Genomic DNA, 22928 nt, shown 5'->3' with positions numbered 1-22928 from the left:
AAATACTTGTTTGTTGCATTTGCTTGTTCGTTTTATTTATGTCCTCAAATTCAGTTTTTAAGGATCTAATCGTCCATCTCGCCTCCTTTAATTCTTCGGTCAGGGCCCTGATCCGGTTTTCATTTTCCTCCTTCAAATCAAGGAGCATTCTATTTTGCTCCCTGAAAAACCGAGAGTTGCAGTCCGAGTTGTTGCTCATTCGCTCCATCTTGCTCCTCAGTTTATCAATGGTTATTTTGAGTTGTAAGTTCTCATTCTCCAACTCTTTGCAGCGTTTCTCTAAAACTTCCAAAGTGGTCGATACTCTGTTTTGTGCCATTGTCCTTCAACTTTATGAAATCGCAAATGAATCTCTCTGTAGAATCTTGGAATATAGAGACAGTCACTAATGATGTCACAGAGAGGATGAGTGACATCACAGTTTCGCATCAAAGCCACAAGAAGTCTGTTGTGCGCGAGGGGGGAGGGGCGGGGGAAGATGTTTTTTTTTAACTTTATTCCCAGACACACTGTATAACGACAGTGAAACATTTCTTTCACGAAAAACAAATACAGATAAACAGTGTTCAAGAAAAAGCTAAGCTAATTCAAAGCAGTAAAGATTTCAATTGTTTTAATAGCTACTTTCTGTCAGACTCTTAAATAAAACTTAACTTCATTGTAAAATACAGCAAAGCATGGATTTCCCTACCAGGAACAATGAATATGATATTTACCGAGTGACAATAAAGGATTTATGAGAAACTAAAAAAAAACCCTGCAGCAGCATCATTCTTTAATACTTCCTGTCATCTTCTTTGTTATTTCTGCCAGTAGTAACATCCAGTTGATCACACGACACGATGTGAAAAATGTTTCTGTTGCAGTTTTGTGAAATAACTAATTTATACAGTTAGAAAACCAACTCAACCTAACAAAAAATTAATCAAAAAACATGTTTTTTCAAAATGGTGTGTTTCCATTAGGTAAATTTATTGTTTTAATTCCAACTTGCACAATAATATGATCAATGGAAACACACCTGTCTATTATTTACAATAGTAATAGCAGGAGATAATCAGTCAGTATGATTTTTATGTTATCTAAACCTGTTTATCAGTCTAAAATATAAAATATATATTAAAATATATAAATATCTTTTTATATCCCATTATTAATTGATAAATTCAAAATTAATCAACAAAATAAGTGAGTTTTTGACATGTTGATGTTGGAAGCATTTTTTATCTGCAGCTGTATCTTATGCTGAAAATAATCTATAAGAATGCTTTGTTTTTACATTTTAGGCAATAAAATGTTTAGTTTCTGTATTAAAAAATGGCATAATTGTTTATTTAATGTATTTCTAATATAATATACAAAAGCCTGAAATTATTGAAGGCACAATCTGCAGAATTTATCTGAATAATTGACAGAAAATTGGATCAAAAAGTGATTGTCTCCTGGTATAAACTCAGTTTTTCCTTTTTTGTTATTTTTTGCGCTGATGTTTTCCATCCTTTGCTGGAAGAAGCTTTCTTACCTGGTGTCCTGCAGTCTACAGGTGAGGCGCCAGATTCAGTCCTAGTTCCTGCTCTCTCCTGTCCACTGCTGTCAACACACCAACACTCTCCAGTGGATCCATGGCACTGGAACACACAAGAGGAATAACATTAATGAACACATATAGGAATGAATGAATAAACAGATGCAAAAGGAAAGTCTAGAGTTACCTGTTGAGGTAGGAACTGCCCTGTGCGTCACAACGAGGGACAAAAACACTGGAGCTACGAGGTAACGCTCCTGAAGCCTGGCCTGTGCTCTGTCTCTCTGTTCCTCACATGCAGTTTTAGGATCATCTGATCCAAAAAGAAGAAGAAAAAGAGCCAGAAATGAAGCCATTTTACAACAGATGGCATAGGATTGATTAACATGGCTAACAATGATGGGATTAGGATGGCTAACGATGACAGCATTAGCATGGCTAACAATGATGGGATTAGCATGGCTAACGATGACAGCAATAGCTAACGATGATGGCGGGTAAATGGTTGTCCTATAATTGTTTGTTGGTTCTCCACCATTAACCTAGTTAGCAACAAGTTCATGAGATTGATTGACAGCACCTAGCCCCGCCTCCTGGCTCTCAGTGGTTGTTTTTGGTCAGAAGTGGTGCATTTTCTTCACACAGCAATAGTGGCTCAAGGAGAAAATGATCTTTTCACAGATAATCTGTCCCATAATAAATTGTCATGACACGGTAACAGTTCACAAATATGTAAAAAATATATTTTTTTATGTCTACTATCGCTTTAACAGTAAACACCAACCCTCTTACCTGGTTTGGCACAGTCTCTTGGTTGAGCACCAGGTGGGGTTCTGGTTCCTGCTCTCTCCTGTCCGTCCTTATCGACACACCAACAATAACCACTGGACGAGTGGCACTAAAACACCAACAAAGAGAGTAGCAAAATTCTAGTAAAAGCTCATAAGTGCAAAGAAGTAATTTCATGCGTACACACCTGTAGTGGTATGTACTGTCCATTGGCGTCACACTGAGGCACATAGGCTTCAGCCACAGGATATTCACGAGAGCTAGAGGCCTGAACTCTTTCCTTGTGGTGCTCACAAGCAGTTTTAGGACGCTCCGGTTGATCTGTGAGACATTTTGACACTTTATTGGCTTAAAACATTGAGACATCGATATTTAACTATTACTGCAAGAAGAAAACTGAAATAGTTGAATGAAAACTTTCATTCTGTTGTGTTGATCCTCAGAAAACCATAAGTCTCACCTGTTCTGCAGTCGACACTGGGTGAACCAGGTCCAGTCCTGGTTCCGGCTCTCTCCTGTCCACTGCTGTCCACACACCAACACTGTCCAGTAGAAGGATGGCACTGGAACCAGTAAACACATGTAAAACAGTGATAATTCAGTCTTCCAGCACAGTGGAGAAACGTTCAGTAGATCCTGACCTGCTCTGGTAGATAGAGTCCGTTTTCATCACACTGAGGTACGTAGGCTCCAGCTGGAGGAACTCCATCTGAGCTGGTCTGGACGCTGTCTCTGTGGCGCTCACAGTGAGTCTTTGGACGCTCTGGTTCTTCTAAACAACAACAATTTATTGTGATAAACAAAGTTCTGATAGAGATTTAAGACTTTTGTTCCTTAAAATGCCAACATTTCCACTTAACTTTATAATATGATTCATCTGATGATGTAATTTTCTAAGTATTAAATAATAATTTGATAATTTTTTACCAAATACATTCTTACTTTTACTTGAATAATTTCTGGGACGGTTACTTTTTACTTTTACTTGAGTAAAAATATGTTGAAGTATCTGGAACTACCATATTATTAGCCAGTCAGCCCAAAACATAGTCTATATACACACCAACAACAAAACTAGCTCAAAGAATAGCATCAAAATGACTGATACTAGAGACAAAGACTGTCTAATCATGTCTAATTCAATAATTAGACATGATTAATCAGCTTGTAACAAAAATATTTACTTTTTAAAATCTTTTTAAGGTTATTCAACCATCAGATTGACGTAGAGTAATATTTTATCTAAGTATTTTTGATTTAGTTTAAAGTGCAAATATCCAAGTAACCTTTCAGCAATATATATTAGCTCGTAAATTCTTAATATTGATGAAAAAGTACTAGTTCCACTGGCAGATTATTTCACTTATATCAAGGCAAAACTATTTTGTTTTAATGGAACTAGAACTTATTTTCCAATTTTAAGGAATTATTCACTTAAAACAAGCTAATATATCTTACTAAAAAGTTGCTTATAAGTTAGTTTTGTCTTCTTTCTAGTGTATTGAGATATTTGGATTAGAAATTAAACCAAAAATACTTGGTAAGATTTTGTGTTTTTGCAGTGATTCAGTGTTTAGATTATAGACCTGATGAGATTTAAAGCCTAACCTGTTCTGCAGTCGACACGAGATGAACCAGGTCCAGTCCTGGTTCCGGCTCTCTCCTGTCCCCTACTGTCCACACACCAGCAATATCCAGTAGAACCATGGCACTGAAACAATTAATACACATTAAATGCTGTCACTGAAAATAAGCTCCAGTTAAATGAAAACAAAGAGATAAAGATCAGTAATGAAAGTCTGACCTGCTGTGGTACATAGAGTCCATTTTCATCACACTGAGGTACATAGACTCCAAATAAAGTGAGTCCATCTGGGCTGGTGGTTTGGACGCTGTCCCTGTGATGCTCACAGAGAGTCTTTGGACGCTCTGGTTCCTCTGTTGGAAGAATGAGTCACAGGGTTTATTAGGGACGTATTGTCAGCAGAATTCGTTTGTCAGCAGAATAGGTTTTCATAAAATCCTGATGCTCTTAAGTCATTAAACTCAACAATTAGACTCTGCTTTATCTTCTGTGTCCCCAACTAAATCCTCTCCAGACTCTGTTAATATTTGGGAGAATACACATATGAAATGTTATGGTAAACCTGAAACCAGACCTGTTCTGCTGCAGTCTGCACGAGGTGCACCAGGTGCAGTCCTGGTTTCTGGGAGCTCTTGTCCTCTATCATCCACACACCAACAGTATCCAGTAGAACCGTGGCACTGGAACAGCAAAGAAATATTAAGTCGGTATAAAGAGTTTCAAATGAAAGGGTAAACACTGGAAAAACACTATGAAGTTGGCTGGTTACCAGTGAAATTCAACATTTCTCAGATTGGTAAACACACCAGAATCAAGTGCTACAAGATAACGCTGACAAAAAATAGTACAAATATACTAAAGTATAGTTCAACTATAGTTTACTAATGCTAGCTGGGCTAACCCTGCTAATATAAGACATCAAACACAAATTGAAAATACTAACTCTGTAAGGATTTTGTTGGTTTCACAACAATGGCTAGCTTAATCCTGGAGTGATTTTGCCTTTTCTCCTAAGAAAACATAAACCTAACAGAAATATTCTGCTCAATGAATCTCTGATAAACACTTAAAATTAGGTGAAAGGTCACAGAAAAGATCAGTGAAGTCCATCTAACCTGCTGTGATATATAAAGTCCATTTTCATCACATTGTGGTACGTAGACTCCAAGTAGAGGAAGTCCATCTGCATCGGTTGTCTGGACGCCGTCTCTGTGATGCTCACAGTGAGTCTTTGGACGCTCTGAGAGACAATACGACACATTTAAAAGGTTTATTAGGAAATATACAAGACGTTAGCAGAGATGGTTTGAAAAGCTTCTTTGGACAGATTACAACAAAGTGGAGATGTTCTGTTGATACTGGATATGTCACAGGGCAAATGGGCCTCATTAGGCTGGATGACAACTGATAAACAAAAACAACAACTTCAGCTTTCTGCTCCGTGTTACAGTAAGCATCTGCCAGCAGTGTGCTACTGAGTGCTAACAGCTACTGACTGCTAACAGCTACTGACTGCTAATAGCTACTGATCTTAGGCAGGAGTTTGTTCACCCAACCCAAAGGGTTGGCATCGGTTGTTACAATCAATAGTAGCCACACAGGTACACCCGCTAGAAGGAAACAAACGCACCGTACAAGACTTTCATTCTATTGGCTGAGAGGTTGCCAGGCGACTGCGCCAAAAGGTGTTTTCAAAAGCAAGCAGAGAGTCTGAGTGTGACTGTGTGGTGCGAGGCTGTAGGAATTAGCAGTGGTGGTTAGCCACGCTAACCCGAAACAGCAGGACACACTGTTGAAGTATTCCACACTTTTCGATTTATTTCTCCACGTGCTACATTATGATCTCATACATGAGAACAATAAAGACAGGCACCTCGTCATCACCAATTATCTCGACAACAACATGGAAGAGAGAGAGTTCTTACTCTGTTCAACAGCACAACAATGCAAAAAGGGAATAGGCGCCCCCTTGTGGTGACACCCACTCAGAAATATAATGACTTGTTACATGAGCAGAGACAAAGTGTGAGAACGAGAAGTTTTAAGTACTACTGTTGCAAGTTTTTTTTTAAAAAAGACACAAAGTCCTGCTTTCAAAATGAAAATGTAAGCAAAAGTATTACAAATTTTGCGAACAAAAGAGATAAAATCCTGTTTTCAGACTGAAAATATGAGCTCTTGGATTATGGCTGCAGCTACTTCTTGCCCCCCCCATTTAGATCTGAAACCCAGTAATTGACAAACATTTATTAAAGATTCTGCATAACAATAAATATACCAGGTGTTATTTGGATGAAACCACGTTGTCTCACCTGTTCTGCAGTCTACATTGGGTGAACCAGGTCCAGTCCTGGTTCCGGCTCTCTCCTGTCCTCTGCTGTCCACACACCAACAATATCCAGTAGAACCATGGCACTGGAACCAGTAAAACACACCATGTAGATGTATTCAATGGTACTTTAGAGTTCAATGAATCAATACAAAGGCAAATTAAGGGAAGTCTTACCTGCTCTGGTAGATAGAGTCCATTTTCATCACACTGAGGTACGTAAGCTCCAACTAGAGGAACTCCATCTGGACTGGTGGTTTGGACGCTGTCTCTGTGATGCTCACAGTGAGTCTTTGGACGCTGTGGTTCCTCTGGGTAATGTGAGTCATAGATTGGATGACTTTCTGAGCACCATTATCCTCAGAAACTAAATGACTCAGGACGTTCCCACAATCAAACTTTACAGCTTTAAAAATTATTAAGTTTCCAAATTATCAGTCAATCATGTCTAAACTGTTTAAAGGTCCAGAAGAAATGATTATAATAGGTTATAAAAGACATTTTTCCCATGAGGTAAATAATCTGCCAATGAAACCAGAAATGTTACATCAGTATTAGAGAATTATTCACTTCAAAGAAGCTATTATTTTGCTGAAAAGTTACTTTTTAGTTAATCTTATTTCAAGTGTATTAAGATGTTTGCACTATAAACTGGACCAAAAATACTTGGTAAGATTTTGTGTTTCTGCAGTGTGTTACGGTAGTTTCCCCAGTTTTCCTATGAAATCCATATTTGGAGTCTCACCTGTTCTGCAGTTGACACTGGGTGAACCAGGTCCAGTCCTGGTTCCGGCTCTCTCCTGTCCACTGCTGTCCACACACCAACAATGTCCAGTAGAAGGATGGCACTGGAACCAGTAAACACATGTAAAACAGTGATAATTCAGTCTTCCAGCACAGTGGAGAAACGTTCAGTAGATCCTGACCTGCTCTGGTAGATAGAGTCCATTGTCATCACACTGAGGTATGTAGGCTCCAGCTGGAGGAACTCCATCTGAGCTGGTCTGGACGCCGTCTCTGTGGCGCTCACAGTGAGTCTTTGGACGCTCTAAGTTAAAAAGTTGAGACTTTACAAAAGCTCAGTTTGGGCTCAGTTAAACACATTTATCCTCGGTTATGGGTTTAAAACGTTTTAATTACATAAATAAAAGATGATTTTCAGTGAAAATCTGGATTTGCTTAACATTTTCCATCATAACAAAGTTATAACAGGCCTTAAATTGCAGTTGGGGGCCAGAAAAAAATCCATCCCAGGGCCACAAATGGCCCCCACGCCACACTTTGCACACCCCTGCCTCAGGGCATCCATTACTTTTCCAGAACATAGCACTTATTAAATTTATTAACTCATAAATATCCACTCACGGGCTTTGAAGCCAAACATAAAACAACTTAGACTCTCTTCATTCATTAAGTTTTACCTTCGCTTTGGGGAAACTTGGTTTTTACCACCCGCCTGTTTTTCCAAGCATTCCAAGCCTACGACCCCGTGACCTCAGCAGCATACAACTCACAAGCTCACATAAACAAGCTGTCTGAGTTGACTGCGAGTCGAGGAATTAGCAGGTTCACAGGTCGCCGGTTAACAAGAAAGCTTAAAAAGAAGTGACATGATGCACCTGCTTACGCCGGCGAACGCTGGGGTCATGGGAAGGTTTGTGTCACTCACCCGGTTTGTCGCAGTCTGTGGGGGGCGTCCCAGGCGGCGTTCGGGTTCCTGAGCGTTCTCCTCCCTGGCTGTCCACACACCAACAGTACCCAGTAGAGCTGTGGCACTAGAGAAGATGGCATCATGGTGTGTTGTTATGCAGATGATATTTGAATTTTTTTATATGAAACAATTGAGCTCAACCAGGACAAAACAAACAATATTGATTTTATTATTTTAGATTCACAGGTAATTTCAAACACACATTTTTTAAGTAACAACTCAAAAAAATACTTTCATCACCTGCACAGGTAGATTTTATAATGTTCTTCTTATGAGTCCAAACATCATTTACTTTGATTTTAAGCGATCTGGACACACATCTTTTCTCTTCCAGGGTTTAAATATTATGTGTTTTCCAAGAACATAGAGCCGTTTTAAGACACAATCAAGTAAATATGTCACCTTCAGTTGTTTTATTTTGTAAAAAAAATTGGACTTTGCAGTTTTGCACGTTGAAATTGGGCCTCTGTCTCTTTAAAAACTGCACCTCTTTCTGAAACTCCCCCTTCATTAAGTCATCACAACATGGATCCTATATCATTCACTTAGCAAAGAAGTAGCTCTTGTCATGAGATGTGCAGTTCCACCAGGTGTTTGCTAATTACTGCTGGCTAGTCTGAAGGAGCTGAGATTATATCACACTTTAAGATAATTTCTAGAAATTAAAATTTTTTAAATTTTCTTTTCAATTATAAGTCATCTGGACCCCTAAAGGTTAGTTCATTAATCTCCAACTTTGGAAAAACAAACACTTAGGCATCGTTTAGTTAGTTTTGAACTGTTTAACCTGATCTCATGTAGAAAATCCTGTGAAACTAAACATCAATCCATTAATATTTAAATATAAGAGATCAATCTGATTTTCATTTTACGACTCTCTCATTCTGTGCTGACCTGCAGTTGGCTGTACTGTCCATTTTCATCACACTGAGGTACGTAGGATCCAGCTGCAGGGAATCCATCTGGACTGCTGGTCTGGACTCGGTCTCTGTGGCGCTCGCACTGAGTCTTTGGACGCTCTGGTTTTTTTGTTGATGCAAAAAAAGAAAAATATAAGCGAAAATAATTGTTTTATTATTTAAAAAGCTCCTCCAGGTCAGTCAGGTTTTACCTAACGAATCACAGGCTGGCGGTGCGGTACCAGGTGGAGTCCTGGTTCCTGATTTTTCCTGTCCTGTGCTGTCCACACACCAGCAATGTCCTGTAGAACCATGGCACTGCACAGAACCATTAAAATAAGTAAATAATTTTTTTTTGATTTCATCATCAAAAAGTGTATTTGTGTCAGAATTTTAATTCAATAAGGATTGGTCCACTTTCTAGTGCAAATATAAGAAAAAACTAACTTACAAATAGCTTTTTTATTTAAGTAAATATTTATTTATTTAAATAAATGTTTCTTTATTTAAATATTTCTTTATTTAAGTAAATAAATAAGCTAATATTGGGAAATTAAAGTTGTGTCTTAATAGAATAATTTATTCATAACAAAACAAGAGAAAAAAAAAAACAGTCAAAGCTGAATGAATTATGTAAGAAATGGAAAGTTGAGTGCAAGGAAAAACTGTGGCAGAAAAAAAAAGACACAATCAGTCCAATGCAAAGAAAATTTGTTAGTGTCAGAGGTGGATAAAGTTTTTTTACTCAAGTAGAAATAAAAAGTAGCCATCCCAAAAATTATTCAAGTAAGAGTAGAGATACTTCATAATAAGATTACTCAAGTAAAGTAAAAAGTACTCAGGAAAATGTGAGTAAATGTAGTTACTACCCAGCTCTGGTTGAGGTGTTATATTTTAAGCTTTTAAATGACAGAAAATTGGGCTTTTAAACAGGATAGATCAATCCAGAAATCAGACACCAGAGACAAAGTCAGCCATTTTCTAAGGCCATCTTATCCTCTGACGTAAATATTAGAGGAAATCCAAAAGGCCCACCTGGCGTGGTCGATACTGCCCATCAGCATCACACTGAGGGACGTAGGCTCCAACACTCAGCTGTCCTCCACTCTGTAAACTGTCTCTGTGCTGCTCACACTGGGTCCTCAGGCCATCTGTGTTGACATTTCAGAGACGAAATCAACAAAAACAAACTCCGTCAGGAGACGAGTGGGTAGCTGCTGTACCAACCCGCCTGACGGGAGCAGTGGAAACCGTCGCCGTAAAACCCAGGCAGGCACTGACACTGGAAGGAGCCCTGGGCGTTGGCACATCTGGCACTGATGTGACATGGAGAAGAGCTGCACTCATCTATGTCTGAAAAACAAAGGCAAAATAAAACGTCAGTCTGGATATCTCGCCACACAGGTGTTGTGGCTAATTTAGTTTAATTCACTTAAAGAGGCGACTTGCTTTTCCTCAAGTGTAAGGTTTTCCTCAGAAAACAAGTCTTTCATCTGTCGTGTTTTTGCATTAAAAAATGTTTAAAGCTGACAAGAAATTTTAAAATGTCATTTGATAATTGTTATTGAAACTAAAAAGTCTTAAAAAATCCTAATACTTTGAAGAAATTTTAATAAATAAGCAATAATAATATACTGAAGAGTGGTTATGTGCAATACATAAGCGTAATCAGTGTCGTTCCTGCAGTCGGCAGCAGTCAGAGTGAACCCAGTTTACAGTTTTTTAAAATAAAGTCACTTAAAAATAAATATAAACTAAAAACAGTCCCAGTTTGAAGAAATGCTATTGCTGCACAATTTTAATTTAATGCTGCTATTTTCTCACCCAAATAAAGTGAAATTGTGTGCACTGTTTCATAAGTTTACTCCTAATGGATCTTACTTTTCAGCAAGAGATATGAGCTTATTTTAAGTAAATAAAAAAGTTTCATTATCAGATTATTTCACTTACGATAAGACATTTTTCCTGTTATAAATGAAATAATTTGCCAATGGTACTAGCACTTTGTCATCAATATTAAGAAACTACATACTTGAAACAAGCCTAACCAAACCTGTATTAAGATATTTTTACATAAATTATACTCAATATGGAAAAGGTTTCTTAGTGTCATTATTATTTATCCATTTTGAAAAGCAACAGTAATTTGTTGCTGTTTTTGTTAATATTTCAAACTTTTAGGATTTTTAGGTTTTCTGCCTCTGAAACATGTTGACATAAAATCTTAAAAGTTCCTACCAACAACAGACAATAATGTGACAATAAAACAAACAAGCACAAGTAAAAGCGAAAATATAAAAGGGTATTACGATGAGGCAAAAGAGGAAAATTCTTAATTTATTACTGGTAATAAACGTTTGTGCTGTTTTAAATGGAGATAAAATATAAAGATTTGTGAAGGAGACGGTTCTCTGGAAGTTTATCTAAATGTGACAAACATAAAGGATTTTGGTCAATGGTTCATTTCATGGCCAAAAAATTCCCATTACTCAGTTTATCTTCCACGTTAGTCCTGCTGTCTTCCTTCAGCCTGTCCTCCTCTCCTAAGTCATTCCTCCTTCCTTCTTAATGTGCGTCTAGCTTTTACAGCTGTGCATTAATGTTGTGAATTACAACTTCAGCCGGTCCCAAATAGAAAAACTATATTGGTTGCTATTATAGCTTAGACTCATTAAATTTAAAATATTTTGGCATTAAAACTAAATTTGTGGAAGAAAATCTGTTGGAGGCTACGGGAGATTTGAAAAAGGGGTGGATAAATTAAGCAGGACAATTAATTACAATCTGATATTTTGGATAAGTCAGAATGGTCCAGTCAAAGTCTTAGCCACCACAGATATAACACACAACACCTGCAATAGTAAATGTAAAAAAACAAAAACAAAACATAGTTCTGACTTAGGAAAGTAAATGCATGCCACACTTTTCAGATTTATATTTTAAAAACATTTTGGTTTCACTTCATAATTATGTCACATAGATCCAATTGGGATCTATTTTCACCTGCTTCCCTGCCAAAAAACAATAATTGAAAAAAAAAAATCCCACAGCATGATAGCGCCACCACAATGTTTCAGAGTGAAAAATGTAAATGACTCTGGAAAAATTGAAGAAACCACTCAACCTGACCTCATAGCTATTCCACCAAATAATGATTTCTGAACTGTTCCTGAGTTAAAACATGAGCACTGCATCTTTTTTGTTTTTTTAATAATTTCTGGAATTTCAGAGACATTTTGTCAGAAGTTCATAGAATAAAAGAATAATGCTCATTTTACTTAAACATATCAGAGAAACTGATCATTTTAAAAAATTTTCTAGAGTTGTGTTTTTAATTTTTGTTCTGCCTGTTGATGAGAAAATGAGGAAAAATGTGCTAAAGTGGAAAATAATGCAGGTTGATCATTTGAAAGTTTAAATAGACCAAGTACAGAGTATTTCTGTCTCTTACCAACACAGGTCCGGCTTTCATAGGCCAGTTCAAAGCCGCTCTGGCACTGGCAGCGGTGCGTCCCGGGAAGGTTCAGGCACTGGGAGTAATCGCCGCAAGAGCTCAAACCCTCTGCACACTCATCGATGTCTGCATCAAAGGCAGGGAGGGAACGTCAGACACTCTGTAAACCAGGACTACCCCGTCTAAAACCAACACCAAGCCACATGTGGCACAATAAAGGAGTAATTACTGTTTACTGTTCCTATAACCTGTAACTCCCTCCTTACTGCCGCGGCTGATACCTGATTTCTTGGCAGTAAATGCATTATTCTGCACCAGCTGATCTGTGAGACACTGAAGTCTGGCCATGGGAACTGCGGGGCCTTCTCGGTGCTGTCAGCAGGAAACAGACACCACCTGCTGACCTGATGACAAACCGCTCACCAGCTCAAAGCCTTACATGTCGGTTTTAACAGGGGAAAGAGAGAGGAGGAGAAAACTTCTGGTTCCAGTCATCCACACTGTACTTGAACCCTCAACACTAGACTGACAGCTATTGCCTTGAACTTTCAGCCAGGTACATTTAGATAAAACAGACACTTTAAGATCTAGGGCCGTAATTACTACTCCACTTCAACAGAGAAAACAAGAGATTGGATTTGTTTTGCACAAATAACTCTCAACCAAGACCTCTGCTGGGAAAAATCACTTGTTTTTCTCTTGTATCTGTAAATAAAATGGTTGTGAGAAAGTGGCTACAGGAAGCTGAAGAAACCCTGGAGGGTTATTTTGAGGCCACAGATCGAATTGCTCTTTGCCAGCCGCACAGAGATAACATCAATTTCATGACTAAGTGTGTGACCGACTATATAAACTTCTTTATGGATAAAACCATCCCCACCAGAACAGTGAGGCGCTTCCTTAATAACAAACCCTGCATCACCAGTGACTAAAGGAACAAGAATGAAAGAGTCCTTCGGGAGCGAGACAGGGAGTTATTGTACACAGAAGCAGCTCACAGTCATGAAAATCTACAATAACTCTTACAATAAAGTATTTTTGAATTGTATATCAAGAAGCTATCCGTCTCTCATGTACAGAAACACAACCTGTTGGAATGGAAAGAGAAAGACAGGGAGGTGAAGTTACCGTAACAGTTCTGTCCATCTCCTCTGTAGCCAGTAGCACATTGGCACCGGAAAGCTTGGCCCTCCAGTGGGATGCATTGTGCTGTCGTGTCGCAGTCATGGTTCCCAGCATAGCAGGGGTTCAACAGTTCAACCTCCAACGAATCTGTTACAATATGCAAAATACAAGAGATCCAGGTCGGCAAAGGTCACAGCAAAAAACTGACTTTAGTTTAATGCATCTTGGATGAGATTAGATGAAGAGACCGGTCATTTACTCCTGTACTTCAAACCGTCATCTGACTTTTATGTTTGCAGTAATGGAGAAGTGGCCTTTCAGAAAGATTCTTCACAAGCTTCACTTCCGCTGATCTGCTAATGTGCTAACAGTGAAGCTTATATCTTTTAGTTGACACTTTTGTGTTTTTGCTAACTTTTTAGCACATTTAGCTACTCCTAAATACATTTTTCTGGATAAAGTTTAAAGCTTGCTTAGGAAACAGCCAAATAAATGAGCTGTTTTAGCTAATTTAGTGCTTTTTAAACTGTTGAAGTTTTGGTTCCGGACAGTTAGATGTGTATATTCATGCTCTTATTTTGAAGGTTGTTTAAATGGCAGTTCAGTTTCCTTTCATATTCTCTTTGGTTGATGTCAAAGGACATAAATGCTCAAAGACTGTAGTCTTTTAAAGACAGATATGATTTGAATTGAAGTCAACAATTTAGCATTAGCTTCAGCTAATTACTGGGAATTTATAGGACTTCAGCGTTAGCAAAACTAAGGTTTACGATTCGTACACAAGTAACTTTTTAGTTTTAGTTTGCGGTACCCACCCATGATGGTGGCTCCTTCCTAAAGATAAACCCGACTTCTGAAGTTAGCTCTTCATAAGATCTTGCTTTTAATTAAAAATTATTATATTTTGTAATACAAGGTAGGTGCTACTTTGTTCCTCTAACTCAAAAATTACAACTTCATACAGTAAATTTAGTCAAATATATGAATGTTTCAATATTCAGATCAATTCCACTCTGGGACATTTACTGCTAATATTTTGATGATTACAGAAAAACGAATGCAAAAAGTTCGAGATAAATTCTCTTGGATGGTTTCCTCCAAAGAGGGGACTCCCTTCAAACTCCCAATACAAATAAAACATGTGGATGAGGTTAGGCGCACATGTCCCAGACAAGAGAGAGGAGACAACAAGCAAACAGGAGAGGGGCTTTGCGGTGTTTCCTCATACCGCCGTCTGGTTCAGATGAATAATTTTGAAAGCAAATGAAAATAAAATAAAAAAACCTCAGACGGATTTTCAGAGAATCTGGCAGAACAAAAAACTCTGGGAAATCATTAGAAAAGAATGTAAAAGGATGTCTAAATGTGCTAAGAATTAGAGACGCGGTTCAGATTCTGCAGGATGGGAATTCCTGCTTTTCTGAGCCTCAAAAGTGGTTCAACAGGTCTGTGGTGTCCCATAAAACATGACATTTTAAAGGATGTCGCATATTACACACAGAGATCATTTAACATAAAACCAGGAAGAGAGAGTAATGTCTGTTTTTAATGACGTGTAAGAGATTTAGCAACCATCAGAGGTTTTTTTTCACCATAAACAACATAAACAAAACGCACAGCTTGCCTTCATCTCCCCGGGCCAGAGAACAATTTTGGATCATTATCAGAGAGGGAGAGAAAGACTCTTCAAAGTATAATGTGGCCAGGAAGGAGGGCAGATGAGAGGCAGCGCTGCACATGGATGGGAGAAAAATGCCTGACTGATAATTAGAGACAGGCAGAGAAGGAAGGCGAGCAGGACAGAGGGGTGAGGAACACACACATCCCACACATGCACTGCACACCATCAAAGTGATGGCTGCAGCTTCCCACCTGTTGCTTTTTACGTGGTTCCTCTTCCTGTCAAGCAAACACAAATGCACAGATTGAACTAGAGAGGCTGCAGGAGTTGGCTTTTAAACGTTATGGCTAACTGTTAGCACACAGAGCAGAGTTTCTGCAGGTCCCAACTCAAATTCAAGACTTTTTAAGGCCTTTTAATAACATTTAAGACATAAATTTGTAGGAGAACTTCATATGCTGTCACCTCCCTAAAATAACGGGATGTTCTACTGCAGTCAGGGGCCACACAAACTCATTCTAAGGGCCACAAATGGCCCCTGGACCACACTTTGGACACCCTTACTCTACAGCCTTAACCCAGAATGCACCTGGCCTCGTATGGCTTGCCAAAAGTGATCCAATGGTGAATACAAACGTTGTTTAGGCAACTGGAAACATGATAAACACAGAAAAGCTAGCTAACTAGCTAGGGTATATCAGCAATTAGCTACCACTAGCACAACTCAAACATTTACCAGACAGAGAAGTACTGCTAGAAAAAATTACAAGATTAACTAACTCTAGACCTTTTATCAACGCATTTAAAGTCAACTTACTTTAAAAAGAAATAAAAAAATTCAGACATTTTACAGCCTTGATTTTAGATACACAAATTTAAGACTTTTAAAGGATGGTGGACACCCTGTTGCGTCATTTTTGCTACTTTATTATCCAAACTTCTTTGTATTTTAATGGGATTTGATGTGATAGATCAACATCAGTCAGTGCATCACTAATGTGGGAGAAAAAGATGCATTTTTATTAGGACCATCACAACTTTAACCAGGAATTGTGCTTGCAACTGGAAAATCATGAGAAAATCTCCATCCATCAGTTTATAACCGTAGGCTTAAGACCACCATTTTGGTTTTACATCATGACAATAATCCACCAGTGACTCCATCACAGGAAATGTAGAATCTGATGTTTTTAAAGCCTCCTAAAGACAAATATATACAGTTAATTAGTTTTAGTGGTTGTCTTATCACTTCATTGCCTTAAGCATGTCAACAATCCCTGATTCTCATGACCTCATAGGTTAGCTATTCTGCCCAGCTACCCCCCTCTTCAACAAAATCTGTCATTGGCTGAGATATTATTTCCCAGAAAGTGGAATTAACACACACAAAAAAAGCTTTCTGCCCACACACACATCACTTAGCCCATGCCTATGGAGCTTCGGATCCCAGCAAGCTCTTCCAGCTGTGTTCAGAATGCCTTAGCATGAGCGTGTGTCATCTTTGACGTTTTAATCAGAGCGCCGACGTTCCGGTGAAAGAGGCTTGGTCTGCGTCCAAAAGCTGAGCAGAAAATGCAGCCTTTCTCTGGCTTTCTGCCGCAACTCTGTCTTTTCCACTTCATCGTTTGAGCAGCCTCCATCTTTAATTACGTTTTTTACAAACTGATTGCATTAACCCCTGAAAGTCCTGATAATAAATATAATTGAGACTCTGGCAAAACCAAAAGAAAATGACGTTCACATACAAGCTCCATTCAGTCTGTATTAGTCATTCCCCGGTGTTTGGGTGCTTGGGCAGTCGTTCATCCAGCGATCTGCCATGTTTTTGAGTTAGAAAATATCTAAAGGAAATCACATGATTACTATGTTGTTATTAAAGGATCAATACCTGATTCGTACTTGAACACCACCTATAAAGCCTTAAAAAATGCAAAGATTTAAATAAATAAATAAATAAATAAATAAGCAATGTTTAGCCTGGTGGGAAGTAAAGAAAGTCTGGTGACCTGCCAGGCTTATAATAGGCAAACCCTGGAGGAATCCAAAAAAAACATTACACATATCAAATGGTGTAGATACTTTTGGATTTAAAACCACTATCCAGAAGGAGTTTTAGTCATTAATCTAATAAAATACTGAAACAAATATAGGTAAAATTAGATAATCTGTTGGATTATGTCTCTTGATCAGTGGTAAAAAGAGCAAAAATAAATACTTCAACCAAAATATCTAAGCCTCGAAACCACAAAACCAAACATTTCCAATCAAAATACTCAAATTATATGGATTCACACGGCTCCTGTTAGCACACAACTCCGTTCCAGTCACTTTAGCTCAAAGTGTTCGCAAACACCCAAAGCATGACTGCAATTATATGGATGATGCAAAATAAATCTGACACAAACTGCAATTAAAGAAACACTAAAAGTGATTCTGTTCAGAGCATGAACCACTTAACATAAATACTAACAGTTGTACTTTAACCTTGAACTGGGGTTAAAGAACTGAGTTTTATTTATGCATCTAAACTGTCATTATGAGGTGAATCTTTTATGGCACAGGGTAATCTGGGCCACAGTCCAGTTAAGATCCAGATCTGAAACTATAATCAGTGTGCTAACTGCTTCCATGTGTGTCAGTCTTTTCTCTCTGTTGTTTATCTTTTTCATGGTTTAGCGCCAAAAGCCAACTTGAAAACCTTGAAAGAATTAACAGCTCAGACATGCTGTTCTGATGAGGCTGTAATGGTAACATTTGAAAATATTTTTAATTAAACCTACATATTTATATTTTTTATTGGAAAATTTAATTATCCTAAATGTTGTTGTTTTATTAGCAATCAGTGGAAAATCATCCTAATTTACAGAAATAAAGGCTTGAAAACATCAGTCTGAGTGTATTCACTTTGTTATTTGCGTTACGACAATAAATTAGCAATAATTTTCTCATTTAACATTCATATTTTATGACATATGTCATTTTAGATTACTAGGATTATTAATATTTGTTTTTATATATCTATTTCATCAATATTCAGCAGCCACAGATAAAGTTTAGAGAATTGCCAAGTAAATTATTGCTGTAAAATTTATGCAGAAAAATAAACTGAGATGATGCTAAGTGTGCTAAACATTTTCAAAGCAAGCAATAAAGCACAGAACAAAAAAACCGCAGATTAGCTGAAGTGTGTTCACTATTGCTATTATCAAACAATATATCTAAAAATAATCCAATTCAGTTCTCAACTTATGTCTTGCAAGCATCTCAAAAATTAACTTTTAGAGATGCAGCAGATTATCAGGTGGATTATGAGTTTTAGGATGCTAACCTCCAACCGGGCTGATCTTGTTGGTGATGGCGTATCTCAGGATTCGCTCCTCCTTGACGTACATCACAAAAACCCTCTCCATGTTGATCTGCAGTGTCTCCGGGGTGGCAGCCCGGTTTCCGTGGCGACAGTCGCGGTAGGTGATGTTCTGCTTCAGGTGGAACGTGTGAGACTCTGAGGCCTTTTCAGGCAAATCCACAGAAAACTCCCTGACAGAGCTGGAGGTGGCGACTGCAGGACGAAAACACAAAAACAATTCGGATAATTTTCCTCCTTGAGCTACTGAATAAATACACCACGCCCAACCAAATACAACCAATCAGAGCCAGGAGGCGGGTCTTAGTGCTGTCAATCAACATCATGTACAATGCTAAATGTGCTAAATGTGCTAATAGCAAAAAAAGTTGGAAAACTGTCACTAAATTTATTCAGTTAGTCTATGTTAATGTGTGTCTGTCCCTATCAAATAAACCTAATTAAATAATATAACTAGCTTTAGCGCAGCATCGAGCAACTTTAAGAGGTTGCACATGAGAGTGATTGACAGCGCCAATACCCGCCTCCTGGCTCTGATTGGTTGTTTCTAAAAAAACCAAAACATATTAAAGTACATACTGTAGCTTTAAAATGGTTCAAACTGATTGTTGTATGTAATATAATGTTTACCAGATGGGTAGTACTGGTAGGTCTCCTTGAAGGGGTTTATAGTAACTTCAGCTCCAGGTGTAACAAATGGCACATTGCCATTAATGACAGTATCCACACTGAGGTGGTTGTGTTCGTCCAGGCCGCGGCCCGTTTGCGTGATGGACAGGCGTTGGTTGCCGGGGCTAAACACCACCTCAGCATGACGGCTGAACTCTGCACCTGGTAAGAAAACATCAACAAATCAATCACTGTCACGTTTGATTTTTATACTGCTTTAATGGTGCTGCTTTTGTCTATAAGTAGGGAAAAAAATCTGCTCTCCAAAACAAACACACAGGCAGCTGTTTCCTATTAAACGGAGGAGTGAGACGCTTCACATCGCATCGCATCTCTGGAGAAAATGCATCTGGCTGGGTGACGAGTCAGCGAGGCACAAAATGTCCTCGCCACAGAACAATCTGCATCTGTGTGGCTAGAGTCGTCCAAGGAAATGGACAAAAACAAGATCACCTGTGATTTTAAATCCCGCTTGGCTATTGGGCAGCTCCAGAGCAAACAGCCAACCGAAAAGCTCTCCGACTGGTGAAACCGACATCATGGCCCAGCCCACTGGTTCCGGTACCTACAACAGAAACATAAGCTGCTAATTGTGCTAACCAATAACAAGCTAAAAACTACAACTTTATCATTATTTTATTTTATATGATGTTGCCTCTTTTTCCAATGACTGCTTGTAAAATGTGGTTTTATTTCTTTCAGTTTACTATTTTGCTGTTGTGACTGTATCCCCAGAGGTTAAAGGTTATGTTTTGAGTCGTCTACCTCGCTAATGGCTGTATAAGCTCTTCCATCTCCAACCACAATGTAGGCGTGAAGGTCGATGCTGTTCAGCTCAACTGGAGTCGAACCCACCGTCACCGTGCCGCTCACTTTACCGCTGACACGCTGAGGAGCGCCTGGACAGCAGGACGACGTCAAACATACAAAATAATCTGATTCTATTCCATTTTTGTGTTTCTTTTAAAGGTTTCAACTGTGTTTTTGTGCTTAAAATGTACCGTCTTACCGTCTGGCAGACAATGGCGGCCATTTCCGTAGAAGCCCGGTTGGCAGTGGCAGCAAAATCCAGTGGGGTAATCTGAGCAGAATGCATTCTGGGAACATTGCTGCTGGAACCTAAACAAAAAGATAGATGCATATATTTAGTCATAAAGCTATACTGTAAAAATACTACAAGCAAACAAAAGATAGTTTTCACTAACCTGGCGCATGTTTCCTTGTTCTCTGTAGTGTACTGGATCACTGAGTAGGAAAATGAGAGTTATAGTTCCAGGCATTCAAGGCTTTTTAAGGATGCACAGACATCTTGCAACATATAAATATGGTTCATATTTTCCAGTTTTGTCCTGTATTTGTGTTGCTTTTGGCTTGATTCTCCCACCAAGCTAAATACGACAGTGCAGTCGCGTCTATGTTAGCTTAAGTGTCATATTTGTTGACTTGATTACGACATTTATAATTGCTCTGACTTAAAAGACAGAATTAGAGGCAAACAGATTGGACATAGCTTGTATTCATGCATGAAAATCCAGGCAGGATGTGTGGATGGTATCTGGGGAAATATGTAGACATACACAAACATATGTCAAAGCACTTCTTGGACAGAAACCAGCTGCTGCAGTCCTACCTCCCACGGCTTTCTGCTCGTGAGGACGCATGTTGCAAAAACCGTTTTCTGCTTTGCTTAGCGGCACAACTGAACGGTTCAGGTCTCCACTGAGATAAATAATCTAACCTTTACAGCCCAGTTTTATCCCCAAACCAATCGCAAGAGCTTGAAAAGGCTGAACAATCTGAGGTTTTAATTTTTCAGTACAAGTGAAGCAAATTGTTTAGGGTTAGGGTTATTGAAAAATAAATGATTATTTTTAAATTCTCAAAGTTATTTTTAATTTTTTAGTCGTGTGTCCCTGTTTTTATTTTCTTTCTGGGGAATATGTGAGTTAATTTTAAGATAAAACAGTCAGAAAACCAAATCTGTCTTAGAATGGCCTAGTAAAAGTCTAGATTGAATCCAACTGAGAGTTTAGAAGCAATTTTGCAAAGAAAAATGCAGAAAACCTCCAAATGTGCAAAGATTGACACAAGAGGGATGACAAATAAGCAGTTCTCACTTTTCAGATTTTTATTTGCAAAACCTTTTAAAAGTGATACTTCATTGTCTGAAACTTTATCTTGTAAATCTCTAAGTTACGTTACAATATATGCAGAAAAACTTTTACTTTAGTCATGTGTATTTTTCTCTGTTTTGTCTCATCTTATGAATCTGGTTTGTTTTCTTATTTCCTCAGATAAAATATATCTAAAATATCTACAATAACAACAGAAAGAAACAACAACCTGAGTTTTTGTTATTCAAGAGTTTCGACCCACAGACTCATTAATCCTTATGTAACTGGGATGACTGAAAACACTTTCTGTTTATGACTAAATCTTTGGACAGCAGCAGCAAGGGAGGGAGTACTGAACACACACACACACACACACACACACACACACACACACACACACACACACACACACACACACACACACACACACACACACACACACACACACACACCTGGAGTCGCTCTGCACAACGACTGTATTGTACTGCTGGCTGCAGAGCAGCTCTGCCACAGACAGCAGGGGTAGAGTTACCCTCCTGCTTCTCACCATTCCTCCATATTGGCTCATATTTGATACATACTGTCACTCCTGAACACAAAAATAAACTTTAAGCAGATTTAGAGGGAAGTTGAACCAACACAAAGTAAGTAGTGTTTAAGTATGTTTGGAGAGGAAATTATAAATGCTTTTAAACCGGTTTTATAATTCCGCTTTTTTTATCTGGAAAGTGTGGCGTGCATCTGTATTCAGCCCTCCATGTTGAACAGCAGGTGGTATAGTTTTCCTTCAGACTGTACATGAACTGTATTTAGAAACAGTTTTGAAAATCACCCCAATGAAAGCTGTAAAATGACAAACAAGGGAAGAAATTCACCAGACATGAACACTGTAAAGCTACAAAACCAAATTGTACATTTGATTTGAATATATATTTAGATTATAAGTGGAGTAAGTATAAATAAATAAACTTAGACAAATCTAACAAAGAGTAACAACAAAAAATAATTTTAAAAAAAGCATATTTAAGAGACACATGTTTCTGATTGTGTTAAATCACCTTCTCTCTTGGCTGCTCTTTTGAGCAGCAAAAGGATCAGAGCTGCTGCAGGTCTGCAGTCTATTACCGCAGTAATGCGACTCCCATTTTCAATGGGGGAAAGATCTGAAACTCGGTTAATTCAGCTATTTGTTTAGCATCATTTCACAACAAAAGTCATCTGGTTCACTCTGTGGGATTGCTTCCCTGGCAACACACACTCTTGTTGAAAGCTCCTCTGGGTTTGTTCTGATGAAATACCAGGAATCTGTAGCACATGTTGCTCCAAAGATACAATTCATGAGATAAATAAGGAATTTGACTAATTGTTGGCTTATTGATCCAAATTTAGTTTCTTTTTTTTTTCCAAAAGAAGCTGAAAATGCAGATTATATTTTTCTAGTTTCTAGCTAGCAAAAAAAAAAAAAAGATTTTAGTTACAAAGGTGTAGACTGGTGTCGAGTTTTGGCCTTTACACATTTCTAAAGAAAATTTTTTGTCAATGTAAACTTACGAAGCTGTTTAGAAACCAATGATTTTTAAACAAATATTACAAATCTTCAGAGAAATAAACTGGAATTATATGATTTTTTGCTACAAAGTCATGCCAACACGAACGCTCTTCAGTGAGAAAGTTGTTACTGTGGGAAGAGTAGATGAATTTAGGTATTTTTTATGAAATAAAAATATATATTTTCTACATAGT

General features: G+C 38.1%; 1 protein-coding gene across 1 annotated transcript in view; it reads right to left on the bottom strand.

Moving 5' to 3' along the window:
* The window catches only part of nid2a (nidogen 2a (osteonidogen)), a 78258-nt gene that overhangs the window by 11853 nt on the left and 43477 nt on the right, over positions 1-22928 (bottom strand). Inside the window, 29 exon segments of the mRNA XM_055059567.1 lie at positions 1523-1628; positions 1713-1735; positions 1738-1762; positions 1765-1838; positions 2318-2423; positions 2502-2635; positions 2775-2877; positions 2956-3086; positions 3923-4025; positions 4119-4252; positions 4474-4579; positions 5015-5139; positions 6212-6314; positions 6406-6539; positions 6974-7076; positions 7155-7276; positions 7898-8003; positions 8834-8958; positions 9051-9156; positions 9874-9989; positions 10066-10191; positions 12290-12418; positions 13421-13564; positions 18367-18597; positions 19033-19233; positions 19525-19636; positions 19837-19970; positions 20081-20190; positions 20277-20316. Of these exon segments, the coding sequence (XP_054915542.1) occupies positions 1523-1628; positions 1713-1735; positions 1738-1762; positions 1765-1838; positions 2318-2423; positions 2502-2635; positions 2775-2877; positions 2956-3086; positions 3923-4025; positions 4119-4252; positions 4474-4579; positions 5015-5139; positions 6212-6314; positions 6406-6539; positions 6974-7076; positions 7155-7276; positions 7898-8003; positions 8834-8958; positions 9051-9156; positions 9874-9989; positions 10066-10191; positions 12290-12418; positions 13421-13564; positions 18367-18597; positions 19033-19233; positions 19525-19636; positions 19837-19970; positions 20081-20190; positions 20277-20316 (3312 nt within the window).

Source organism: Poeciliopsis prolifica, unplaced genomic scaffold (assembly GCF_027474105.1).
Source record: "Poeciliopsis prolifica strain line A6 unplaced genomic scaffold, Auburn_PproV2 SCAFFOLD055, whole genome shotgun sequence".
NCBI classification, from domain to species: domain Eukaryota; kingdom Metazoa; phylum Chordata; class Actinopteri; order Cyprinodontiformes; family Poeciliidae; genus Poeciliopsis; species Poeciliopsis prolifica.
The sequence above is the reverse complement of the archived record's forward strand: the minus strand, read 5'-3'. Positions and strand labels throughout refer to the sequence as shown.